The 13,588-nt window shown below is 37.9% G+C and overlaps 1 protein-coding gene across 1 annotated transcript; it reads left to right on the top strand.

The window, feature by feature from the left end:
• Window positions 1-38: 38 nt before the first annotated feature.
• On the top strand, window positions 39-8,058 carry LOC119890597. The gene is made up of 4 exons (XM_038701925.1): window positions 39-134; window positions 1,620-2,088; window positions 5,808-5,830; window positions 7,092-8,058. Exons 1-4 carry the CDS (start codon window positions 39-41, stop codon window positions 7,359-7,361), a joined length of 858 nt encoding a protein of 285 aa, XP_038557853.1. The 3' UTR covers window positions 7,362-8,058.
• Window positions 8,059-13,588: the final 5,530 nt, after the last annotated feature.

A 13,588-nucleotide genomic window follows, 5' to 3' on the forward strand; every position in this document is an offset into this window, starting at 1 on the left:
GCTGGATTGTGTTGAATGCACCGGAGAAGTAAAAAAACATGACCCTCACAGTGCTCGCCGGCTCAGCCAGGTGGGCGGTTGAGCAGGAAGATGATGGCGTCCTCAACTCCCTGTCGGGGATGGAGCGGGTCCAGGTAGAAGTCTGACCAGCTGAATGTGGGAGGTCAGTGCCACAGGTCTGTCGTCCTTGGAGCCACAGGGAAGTGGCGTCTTTTGCACAGGCACGAGGCAAGAAGTCTTCCGCAGCACAGGGACCCTTTGAAGAGTCAGTCGCTGGACTGATGCATAATATATAAATTCAATAAATGATGAGCTGCAACCTACAACTTGTGACTGTACTCCAACTGTACTTATCTATTCATTAGTATATTTTATTTTTTTTCAAATTTCCACTCATTATATAACATTTTTAAAATCCCATCTTAACTGATTTCATTCTGGTTATTACTTATTGTTTAAATGTCATTCTTTGCCCCGTAATTCACTTTGAATTACCTCCGTGTGCTGTTAAATAAATAAATTACCAAATAAACACAGAATCGCTGAGGATAATGTCAGAAATAATAATAAACTTTAGCACCTTTCTTATATAAAATAAGCAGCCAACTGCACTTTACTACTTAATAGCTGACTTATTGCGTGCGAGACAGCGGTGGAGGAAGAATTCAGATCTTTACTTAAGTAAAAGTATTAACACCCCACTGTATAACAAATACTCTGGAACAAGTAAAAGTCCTGTATTTAAAATGTTACTTGTAGTAAAATGCCCCCTGTGCCTGTTGTACTATTATATTTTTATCACTTTAGATTATTATTCCTTGTGTATTCATGCAAAAGCAGGATTTTACTGCTGTAGAACTATTTTCTTTTGGGCTGCACTAGTGATTATTTTCATTCTGGATCAATCTGCTGGTTGGTTGGTTTGTAAAGACACAGTTACCCAGAGGCCATCCGGACACCGTCACAAAGCTTGTTGTGTCCAAACCTCAACATTATATGAAAAGTTACTTAAACTATCGTCATTTAATTTTCTACGAATTGATTAATCGGCTATTAATTTCAGCTGTACTAAACATCGTATTTTATAAACTCTTCCTATGTTCTGAGTGTACAAATCATAACAATATTTTCCTCTGAGATGACTGGAGTGCAGGTGCCATCAAACATAAAAGCAGGCTACCTCCAATCTGTACTACTACTTCTTTAATTTGGAAGTCCAGTAAGCTACCCCTACTTGTGTAAATAGTCACAGTCAGGGGACCTGATATTTAATGTTTTTGGTTAAGTTTAGATGTTTTGATGTCAGTGATGCTCAGATTAAGCACACCGCCCAGCGCGGGCGGGCGGGGTCAGATGCTGATATTTCGTTCTCCCTCCCTCTGATTCAGTTAAAGGAAATACTGAGATTTAGGGGTTTCCAGCAGCAGGTTCTGAAGATGGATACTGTATATATACCGGGTCCGATGGAGCAGCTGGTCACAGTGAAAACTGCCCGGCTTCAGGATGGCATGGGTCAGTCTGCAAATGGTAAGCCGGAGGGAGCGCACTTTCAGTTTCATGCTTGAGTTGCTTTTTAAGGAGTTGTTTTACAATATTGTTTTTTTTTTTAATGTTAATAGATCTCCTTCGGCTTGCTGCTGATCTTCAGTGACCAGCCTTCTTCTGCTGCTGCTGCTGCTGCTGCGAGGTCCGGGTGCATCAGCGAGGACAAGTTGAATAATCGTACTGACAAGTTTCGGAGGAAACACTGGGACAATCTGGCTATTTCTAAAAACCCGGTTTTGGAGCCGGACGCGCTGGACTGCGCGCAGTTTGCCAAACAAACACACCGCGGCGAAATGAATAAACGCTCCCTGTCCCCGTGGACGTACAGGTACGTAACACAGCGTGCAGCTACGGAGACCGCAAGGGGACAAAAGCGCTCAGAAAATCACGGTGCTGTCCCTAGAGCTATCAAACCCGGACTACATTATTCCAGAGAGGCTAAAACAGTGTTTCAGATTTCTGAAAGCTTTTATTCTATTTGTGAAAATGCTAAAAGGAAGATTCGTATGTTGTTTTGTTACATGCAGACCACATTAGACCAGGGTCCAGATTAAAAAAACAACAGCACTAGGCTATGCTGTCAAATCCGGACTACATTATTCCAGAGAGGATAAAGTTTCTTTAAAACACTGTTTTCCGATATGTGAAACCTTTATTCTACTTGTTAAAATTTACAAAAAGGATGATTTTTACGTTGTTTTGTTACACGCAGACCACATTAGACCAAGGTCCAAATCAAAAATCACGAAGCCTGCTGTCAAATCTGGACTAATGTGTCCCAGAGAGTATTTTTTAAACACTGAGAAACATTTTATTCTATTTGTAAATATTCACAAAAAGAAGAAAAAAATAAATAAGGATGATTTATATGTTTATGTATACTAGACCACATTAAACCAGGTCCAGATTAAAATCCACTATGCCTAGGGCTGTCAAGAGAGGCTAAAGTTTTTTAAACACAGTTTCAGATTTGTGAAACCTTTATTCTAGTTGTGAAAATACAATGGGGGTGGTGATGGAGCATAGATAAGATGCTTTGTCTTTGGTGTAGGAGACCCGGGTACGATTCCCACTGTGAGACATCCACTACTGTGTCCCTGAGCTGTCATTAGCATCTTCAGGTAATCTTGTAGACGATGGAATAGAGTTATCTATAACCCCAGACTCCAGTTGTTAAAAACGCAGTCTGGTTTTATCAGACAGAGTTTGTTTTCGAAACAGGAATCTATTTTTATCAGACGGAGAGCAGACTTAGAGAGTGAAGACCTGAGAAGCATCAGGCTTGCTGAGACATCTGGTGTGAGTAAAGTCAACTACTGCCCCTCTGGGTATTAGCTGGACAAAAGATCATCTCTTCTTGGTTAAACCAAACTTACTGAGACACCGGCATGACTAAATTTGATTCCTTTCAGTCCAGACTATTAGCTGGACAAAAGATCAACTCTTCCTGAGACATCTAGTGTGAGTAAAATCGACTACTGCCCCTCTGGGTATTAGCTGACCATCAGACTCCCCACGCAGCAAAGCTCTGAGGGGGTTCGTATTTGTTTTTTTTTCTTACTTCTATAAAAAACAGAAATCCAGAGGGTACTATTCACACTACTGACCTGATACCACAGAGAGGGGACCGGAAGTAGCCGGAAGTAGCTGTCAAAATTAGTTTGATGGAATGTCACTTATATATCTCTCTAACCTGGCTCCACAGGAGAGGAGCTTGGTAGCTGAACGCTCTGGCTCCCATTCTACTTTTGGAGACTCTAGTAACCCACACAAAAGTAACAGCATCAAAATATACTTACAGTACCAAAAGTAAAAGTATATTTTATCTGCTGGGTAGGTTGATCTTATCTTATATAAACAGCAGTAAAAAGTACAATATTTCCCTGTGATATTTAGTGGAAATATAAGTATAAATCAGATGAAAATGGACATTTTTAAGTAAAGTACCTCAAAATAGTAATAATACTTGAGTGAATTTACTAAGCTGTTTTCCTCATTCCTTTCCTTCCTTTACTTACTGTAAGTAAAAGTAGTAATTATGGCTGCATTAATGATTGTTTTCATTACAGATTAATCTGCCGGCTAGTCTTTCGATTGCTCATTCATGAATTATAAGAATGAATTTTTGCACAGAACGAGTGTTGAGTAAATTGTATCTTCCTGGTGAGGGATTAAGCAAATAGTTGAGTAACAACCAGCCATTGTCTCTGAAGAATTTATTAAATTATTAAAAGAGAACAAACAGAGAAGTACTATAACACATATGCAGAGACCTGCTGCCTAGGGTAGCTTCGGGCGTCTGACCCAGAGCAAAGGGATGTATTTTATTATTTTATTTAACCTTTATTTAACCAGGTGAGTCTCATTGAGATTAAAATCTCTTTTGCAAGAGAGACCTGGCCAAGACGCAGCATATAAGAACACAAAGAACAGTTTCCAACATATAAAAAACATCAAGTACACATACATATAACACAAGCCTCTGTGTTGAATAAGTTAGAATACAACTTTATAAACAGCAACACTGACCAATGTTCACCTGCTCCATATCCTTCAGAGTTGAAACAAACTGTCTATAAGAAAATAAGGCCAGTCAGTTTCACCGAGTTCTGAAGAGGGTTCCAAGCAGAAGCTGCAGCAAACATGAAGGCTTTTTTACCTAATTCTGTTCGGACACGGGGGACCAACAAGTGTAGGACGTCCTTTGAATGTAATCCATAATGGCCGTGAGTACTTGTTAAAAAGATACTCAAATAGGTAGGTGCTAGTCCAAGAAGTGCCTTACAGATGAAACACAGCTAGTGAGTGTACCTTCTTGAATAAAGAGAGGGCCATTTAGCTTTATAGTAAAGGGTACAATGATATGTCCTATAATTACAGCCAGTGAAAACACGCAATGCACAATGATACACAACATCCAATTTCTGTAGGCATTGGGCAGAAGCATTCATAAATATATATATAATTTAATATGGGAAGAAAAGTGGCCGTCACCAGGTATTTTCTAGCGTGAATGGATAAGCATGATTTTGATCTGTAGAGAAAGCCAAGCTTTGTCTTGAGCTTAGAAACCAGGTTGCTAATATGAGTTCTGAAACACAGTTTACAATCCATGATTATACCTAAATATTTAGAACTGTTAACCAACTCACTTTCATTTCCTTCAAAAGTTGAGATGCTTGAAGTATTAACTGGAAGTTGCTTTGGTCTTTTCTGCATTTAAGACCAACTTAAGCTGTTTTAAACGGTTCTGAACAATATTGAAAGCAGACTGCAAAAGATCAAGGGCTTGTGATGCAGTACAGTAAATAACAGTATCATCAGCATAAAAATGATACACAGCATTCGATAGATAATCACAAACATTGTTTGTATAAATTGAAAACAATATGGGCCCAAGTACTGAGCTTTGAGGAATCCCCTTGGAAATGGGCAAAAAGGAAGAGAAAGAGCCAGCCATCTGAACACTTTGGGTTCTACCTGACAGATAATTTGCAAACCAATCTACTGAATGCCAATGCTCAGTTGTCTAAGTGCCAGAATGCAGTGATCAACTGTATCAAAAGCTTTTGAAAGATCTATGAACAGTGCAGCGGACATTTTCTTGCTATCCAGTGTCCCAACAATATCATTTATCACTTTCAATGCTGCAGATATGGTGCTGTGTTGTTTCCTAAAACCAGATTGAAAGGGGATAAGACATCATTTGAATTTAAAGATTCCTTTAGCTGCTCACCAACCAAGGGTTCAAGGAGCTTGGCTAAAACACACAGTTTGGAAAAAGGCCTATAGTTGTTTAAAATAGAGGGATCGACCCCTTTTAATACCCTGGGCAGGTGCCAGATATGTGCAGGTTTTTATGATAAAAGATAATTAATCCAAACCTTTCACTTCAGAAAAGCCGACCAAATCAAACCACATGTAACAAACTAAGAAACAGACTCAACTAAACCAGTCTTCTCAAAACATTACATTCCCATATAAAACACATCAACAATATCAATGCAGAAATACACAATATTACAGAATATAAAACACAAATATTCTCAGGATTGTTCATCATTTCATTCAGTAAAGAGTTACTGAAGATGAAAAAAAATTAGCTTATAATAAACGATTATTGGCTTCCTTCACGTTGGCCTCTCTGGTGGCCAACTTCCTGAAATGGAAATATGAAAACCCAGCGTTTTGTTTCCTGTTTTGTTTAGATATTATGTCACACCTGTGGTTTTCCCTTCCCCGGTCTGTCTGTGTCTGTGTAGGTGAGTTGTGGGCGTGGCGCCCGGTATCTGCTGATTACTTATACCTGCCAACAAGCTCATCATGTAGCAGTATAACCCCAGTTTTTCAGTCTCTCATTGCTAGATTGTTTTGTCAGCTACTGTGGTAGCTTTAATAATTTGGGATACAGTGGGGTCCTTGAGGGGGTTCCAGGGGAATAAAAATGTATTTTCACTATTATTCCATCCATAAGTAACACAATGACAGAATTCAATGCAGCAGAGTAGATTAAGTGGAAGCAGAAACCTGAGTGCAGAAGGTGAGGCTCTGTGCGTTGTGCTACTGACAGGGCAGAAAGTCAAAAGTAGTGTTTGATGACCCATGTGTAGAAGCTGCTTCATTGTCTTTTTGTCCTCGATTTCACACTCCTGTAACGTCTCCCTGACACTGAATGTCTGACTATTGACTGTATGACTCTAACTACATGACTGTTGTGGTCATGGGTTTTAGTCATTTTCTGTAAAGAAACACCTAAAGCCAAAAGATCGATGAGAAGGGGTTCCGTGGTCTAATTTGTGATGTGGGTCCTTGGGCACATTTTCAAGTGGCCTTTTATTGTGGCCAGCTTAAAGCTCACCTGTGCAATACCCATGCTGTCTGATCAGCATCTTGATATGCCACACCTGTCAGGTGGGCAAAGGAGAAGTGCTCACTAACACAGATTCTGACAGATTTGTGAATAATATTTGAGAGAAATAGGCCTTTCGTGTACATAGAGAAAGTATTAGCTTTAAGCTCATGATGAATGGGGGCAAAAACAAAAGTGTTGCATTTATAATTTTGTTCAGTGCATTTTCAATGCTGTTAACACGGCTATTTGTGAAACGGTTAAATTGTTGAATCTCAACTATTAAACTGTTTGAATATCTGTAGGCAGACTGTCCAAATAATGTGTGACCTGTAAATATATTAATATAATACTAACGTGATATAATACATACTTTGTATTTAATGTTATATTTACTAACAGTAATTTATACTAGTTTCTCCATGAGCTTGAGGATAGTATGGGGGGTTGGAAAATACTGGCACCAATTCTTTTGTACCTCAAGTACTGGAATATATGATATTAAAATAGAAAAGATTGCCCAAGCTTAATGGAAATGTGATTATAAGACTTGTAAATAATATAAATTAAAAGTTCAGTGCTTTATCATGATTTAGAGGAAATGTGCCCTGCAGCACGTATCACAGAAGATTAAATTATTATATACACAGCTTTAAGAAACAGTAGTCCAGAGCGTCTTTATTGATTGGCATGGGAGTTGCTGATGTCTGTTCTGTCTGTTTCTTTTAGCCTAGACCAAGACCTGGACAGGATCCCACATGAGATCGTCGTTGCAAAATGCCTTTGCCGAGGCTGCATCATCAACCATCGTGAAGATAATGACTACAACTCTGTGCCTGTGTATGCTTCGGTGAAGGTCCTGAAGAAGATTCAGTGCTCAGGTGAACCAAAAAAATATGCGGTGAAACATTATTATATGAAAGTCGCTGTGGCCTGCATCTGTGTTGTGCCCAAGTACCATAAATGACCGCAACATCATCACATGCTCACATCGGTGCTGAGCTTTATTTTTTTCTCTTTATTTATCAAGTTAACCGTAACAAAAAAATCTATTTAGGGATAAATATTATTTCTGTGATCCATTACGCTGACTAGCGTGACTCCTGGGCAAGCAATGTCAGTCAGTCCACCACTTTGATCCCCAGAGGATGAATCCTACTGATTTTAGTGATCCATTGGCTTTTACACCAGCAGGTTGACATTTTTGCTTTTCAGTAACATTTCTAAACAACTGCTGGATGTATTGCCATGGAATTTGGTTCAAACATTTATATTCCCCTCAGGGTGAATTGCAATTACTTTGGTTATCTGCAGACTTTTCATCTAGCACCATCATCAGGTCAAAATTTTAATTTGTCCTTTGGTTTATGATCAAATTCCTGATCATCCTCAGCTATACTTTGTGTTTAGTGCTAATTCACATGTGTCAGCATGCTAACAGGCTAAACTAAAATTGTAAACTAGGCAAACTTTATTAAGAGCCTCCCTCCCCTTCCGGGGGAAAATATATTTATGGTAGTCAACGGTGAGAAACCACAAATTTTTTGATCCTATTTGAAATGTACCCTGAATTACACATTTCACAAGCAAGGACCACGATCAACAGGTATGATTAAATGATTTATTGAGTAACAAACAGAAGATGTATGAAGCTTGCAGTAGCTGAATAGACATTAGAAAGCGTTGTGGGGAAGCTACGATAGGGAAATCCGCCGTAGCACCCGGGCACAACGGACCCCTATAAATATGGAGAGGAGGAAGGAGATCAGGAGGCAGGACAGAGAAAGGGGTGGGAGGGAGGGATGCAGGATACGAGGGCGAAGGGGAGGGAGGAAGGGATGCAGGATACGAGGGCGAAGGGGAGGGAGGAAGGGATGCAGGATATGTGGGCGAAGGGGAGGACTTAGGACGTGTGGGTATTTATGGAAATGCTGGCGATGACGCGCTTGATGTGTGGTCCCACTCCTGAAACTCAGCTAATTAGCACCAATTTAAAATATAATTACACATAAAACTCTTGAAGCACAAGACTGTGAAAATACAAAGACCACAAACCCAAAAGTTGAATATGTGAGGTCATAACGTTTTCTCTCAATGACTGAAGCTAACATCGCTGAAGCTAACGTCAAAGAATGAGTTGTTCGATTAAACACATCAGGTGAGAAACATTTATGCATGGAACATAGCTAAGTTACTTAGCAAGAAGCAACCAAGCAATAAGCATTAGCTTAGCATAACAGCATAAGCATGATGCCAGCATATATTGTGCAAGATAAAGATGTAGTTCAATTAATGGTTTCACACAAAACTAAATGTTATCTCTCATTGACTACTGTACATATTTTGTCTAAAATAAGGAGGCGGAAAGAAGGGACTTGGGCTCTCAATACCTGCTAAAGATTACCATGTTTGCATTGTCACTATTAACTTTATTAAAACCATGATGGGTTTAACCTCTAATATCTAATTTTGTAATAGATACTAACAGAATATGCATAGTAAGAAGTACACTCAAGCAATACCCTTCTCTGCATTATATGACTGTATTGATCACAGCAGTAATGCTAGTTTTAAGTTTTTTACTAAGATAAACCAAAAGCTTTTATACAACAGCAACAAAATGGTCTTCACTACACTATATTATAGTATTATATATATTATATTAAGAGTAGCAGTTTGCACTTGCCAATCAATGTGAAATATCACAAAAGCTAAGTATCATTATATGTTCATTTTATGCCACAACGGCTATCAGCTAGAAGTGAATAGGTAAAAGAATAGTTCCACTTTTCCCATTTTGGGAAATGCTGTTATTTGCTTTCATGTCGAGAGTTAGATAAGAAGATTGATACCACTCTCGTGTCTGTATGCTAAAAATTATGCTAATGCAGGCAGTCAGCTAGCTTAGTTTAGCATAAAAAGGGGGAAACAGCCTGGCTCTTTCTAAAGGTAACTTACTTGCTTTCAGAATCCTACTTTAAAAAAGAAAATATACAGTATGATGACAATATTAGATTGCTAATACTGATGCATCAATGTGTAAGAAGAACTTGTCACAATCTGAAGGGTCGTGAGATGATTAATTGGGAAAGGAAAGAAGAAAAAAACTAAACTCTGATACACAAATTTTGGATTTTTTGGATTTTTCTAATGTTTGAATTTTGTGTGAAATATTGGATCATTTTAAAACAATTACTCAAATAAAACCATGTGCAAAGTTTAGAAGGGAAATATGCTGCTAACCACTCATAGAAATCTGAAATGTTATTTATAATATATTTTACATGCAAAATATTTTTTGAAAATTAACCAGGTGTAACTGATAAATTTATATTTCTTTCTGATATGTAGTGGAGTAGAAGTATAAAGTAGCATAAAATGGAAATGTTTCCACTCTCCATGCTAATCTAAGTTAAGCTCCCCCGGCTGTTCAAATTTAACTGATGAACACAGGTGTTATTGATCTTCTCATCTTACTCTTGGCAAGTGAATAAGCATATTTCTCAAAATGTCAAACTATTCCCTTTAAAATGGGACAGTATTAGGCACATGCACATTATGCACAAGCTATATACAGGTTAAATTAATCTTTAAAACACACTGACCCAACACTGTAAAGCATCAAACTTCTCATTGAGTACTTGTTAAAGTTATGTTATGTGCATGTGAAGTAAGCTAAATGTGAAGATTCCTACAGTGTTTTTTTTTGTTTTCAATATACATATTTTATATATTTTTTTATTTATATTGTATTTTTAATCGTGATCAAAGGTAATGCAGATTTGATCACTGTGAGGGGGGCATTGAATTAAGCTGTGTGTGCTTAAAAACTCATTTGGCAGACCCTGAATGTTGATCTTTACTGGATAAATGGTGCTAGTTTAGATTAATTATTAGATTGCACTGTATCACCGGGCATTTGTGATGTATTGATGGAGCATTTTTGTTTTGTAAGTCTGGTTTCTGAGGCGTAAACTCTGCAGGGATAAAGCCACTAACATCAGACAAATGAATGTTAAGTGCCTCTCAGATTTGTCATGATGTACCCCTTCACTGTTCACATGAAGAAGTTGAATTTAGACTTATTATTTTGTCCTGTGTAAATTGTGAAAGCATGAACAATAGACTCCTATGTTGCTGCTCCTCTCATCTGAAACATTTGTTCAACCCTGTCCATGTTCTATTTCATTTTTAACTACGCACTTTTTTAAACACTATTTACCAAAAATAAAAGTGTTTCTTTGAGTCATTTGTCCTGTTATGTCTTTTGTACTGTATCTGTATTTCTCTATACCTGCATCTAAAATGTAGCGACGCAGCTGCATTAAATTCTGTGCCATGTAAAACCACAATCAGAAATTAATGTGATCCATAAATTAAAGCCACATATACATACTTATTTTATAAGACAGATAGAAAATCTCCCAAAAATGTATAATATGTCAATTTAGTATTTTATTATTCTTTGTCTTGGAGGAGAATCCTGCTCTAACTTCAGTGAGCTTTTAGCGGTGGGTTCAAATTTATGCATCATTTCTTTTACCCTATCTTTGTTCACAGTTTGGCAAGTTGGCACCATTAAAAGTGTGCCGAATTAGCTATCAGCACTTCCGTTTTGCACGGTGCCCATGGATGTACAGACATCTATACTCTGATACTGAAGAAAACCTGAAGACATGGTGATTCTCAGGTTCTGCAGCCTGTTTGTTTGTCTGTTTGATTTCTGAGGTGTCACTTTGGGCTCTGGGTGATTGTGACGGCATTTCTCACTATCATTACAAACCAAACAATCAATCAATTGAATTATAGAAAAAATAATCAGCAGGTTAATCCATAATGAAATTAATTATTAGTTGCAGTCTGTTACATATTGGTTGAAAATGTGCTGCAACAGCAATAAAATCCTGTTTTTACGTGAATGCATGAGCAATATTAATGTAATAACATGTCACAGGGGACAGTTTACTGCTTTGAGTACTTCTAACAGAGTTTTTTTTACAGTGTGGTATTAGCATTTTTACTAAAGTAAAGGACCTAAATACTTGCTCCACCACTGAGTGTGACTTGAATCCAATGTGGGACAGTACTAAAGTCTACCTGTACCTGGATTTCACAGGAGTACTTTCTTTTCATGCCCTTTTTTACTTCTACTCCACCACATCTCAGAGGGAAATGTACTTTTTTCGTCACTACATTTATCTGACAGCTTTAGTAACGAGTTATGTACAAATTAGGATTTTTACACACAAAACATATTGGGCCCTATCTTGCACCTGACGCAAAGCAGCTCAAACAAGTGTGTCACTTTGTGTTGAAAAGTGGTGGGAGCACTTGGATCAGGAGAAGTTGACAACGCATGATTTTTAACACTATTTTTAAGAGACAGGAAATGTTGAAATATATGAGCTGGGGATTCCCCCTCCCCCATAAAATGGGAGCATTAAACACTTAATGACTTAATGTCCTGCATTCTGGAGACAATTTATGGTGGAAATGTCCCCATTTATATCTGGCAAATGACAATTCATCAATATAAAAATAGAACATGTGGGAGTAACATAATGTAGTAATCAGCTGCTTGGGGGTTTTTTTAGCTTAAGTTACTTTTTTTGGACAATACACACTTGTTTCTTCTTCTTCTTCTTCTTTAAGTTGGATTGCATGCTTACTTATTGTCCAAGTAAACTTTCCTCAAAGCATTTACATTTGTTAGTTACCTTTTTTGGTGCAAACTATTTTCAGAACATTTTTAACAAATGCTTTCAAAAAGTGGTGGGGAAAAATCAGCGATTTTAAAAGTGGTGGGGACATTTCCCCAGAGTCCCCAGTGTATATGACACCTGTGGGCGCAAAGTGCAGCTCAAGTGTCATTGCTAGTTTCCAACCGACGCAGGTGTCATTTTCACGCCCAGCGCGCACGTTATTTAAATAGCATATGTATTGTCGCCCATCTGTGAGGCCATGGTTGGTCTTAAAATGAGGTGTGGTCAGGCATATTGTTGGGACAGCAGAAAGCGATTGCAAACTTGACCAAAAAAAAAAAAAAAACTGGTATAAAATCAACGGCGCGTGATTTCACAGTTTTTATTTTATTTTAGGGGCGCATTACTCCGATGGTAATAAAAGACACTGTGCGTATTTACGCAGGAGGCACAGCAGCCTAACTTCATTGTAAATGCATCTAATGTTAATTCTGTGTTGTTCTTCACATCCAAAGGTCTCACACACAGTCCAGGTTCACACAGTGAAACTAGAGAAAAGCAGTCGTCCTCATGATCAATCCTGAGCTCCATCAGAGCGACTAAATTATTTCAGAATCTAAAAGTTCGATTCTGTTTCCTATAGAGAAACAGACATGTCACGTTTATAACTACAGATTTTTTGTTTTGCTGCTTTAATAATAATAATAATAATAATAATAATAAATAAATAAATAAATAAAAGCACCAATTAATGTCCCACAGTATGGCTGTGACTTTACTGACTGACAGCAGCCTCTAATCATTAAAGTAAATTGTTTACACCTTCACAAATGTGAAGATCTGCTGCTGTTCCTTTTAATTATTTAAATTTTAAATTTTGGGCTCTGCCTAACTGTGACAGGATTTCTCAATATTTTCAGAATTTCAAAAACTTGATTAATGGAGAAAATAATCAGCAGATTAATCCATAATGAAAATAATCATTAGTTGCAGTCTGACACAAAATTGTTAAAAATGAGCTTCCCCTCCACAACTACAGAAGAAAAATCCTGTTTTTACATTAGGCTAAAGGTTAGTAATTAGGATGACCAGATGGGAATGGGTAAAATTGGTGTGTGTGTGTGTGGCGGGGGGGGGGGCGTGGCCACTGGTACGTTAAATGTCAATGAACATTAACACACAAACTGCTCGTAATTCGGGACTGCCCCGGATGTTTCGGGACTTCTGGTCACCCTAGGCTAAAGCATGAGGAGTAATAATCTGATGGTGTAATAGTATAAGAGTCACAGGACCTTTTTCTTTCTGCATAGAGTCCTTTTACTTTTACTACTTTAAGTACAATTCCTAGTTATACTTTCATACTTATACTTGAAACATTTTTACAGTGTGGTATTAGTACTTTGACATTTTTTTGCTTGACCCCCCCCCCCAAAAAAAGATGCTTCCGGGGTTAACAGCAGTGGCAGAAATTATACACATCCAAACACAGAAG

This window comes from Micropterus salmoides, unplaced genomic scaffold (assembly GCF_014851395.1).
Source record: "Micropterus salmoides isolate LMB-PRFRI ecotype aquatic unplaced genomic scaffold, ASM1485139v1 Ms_hic_scaffold_6, whole genome shotgun sequence".
Taxonomy (NCBI): domain Eukaryota; kingdom Metazoa; phylum Chordata; class Actinopteri; order Centrarchiformes; family Centrarchidae; genus Micropterus; species Micropterus salmoides.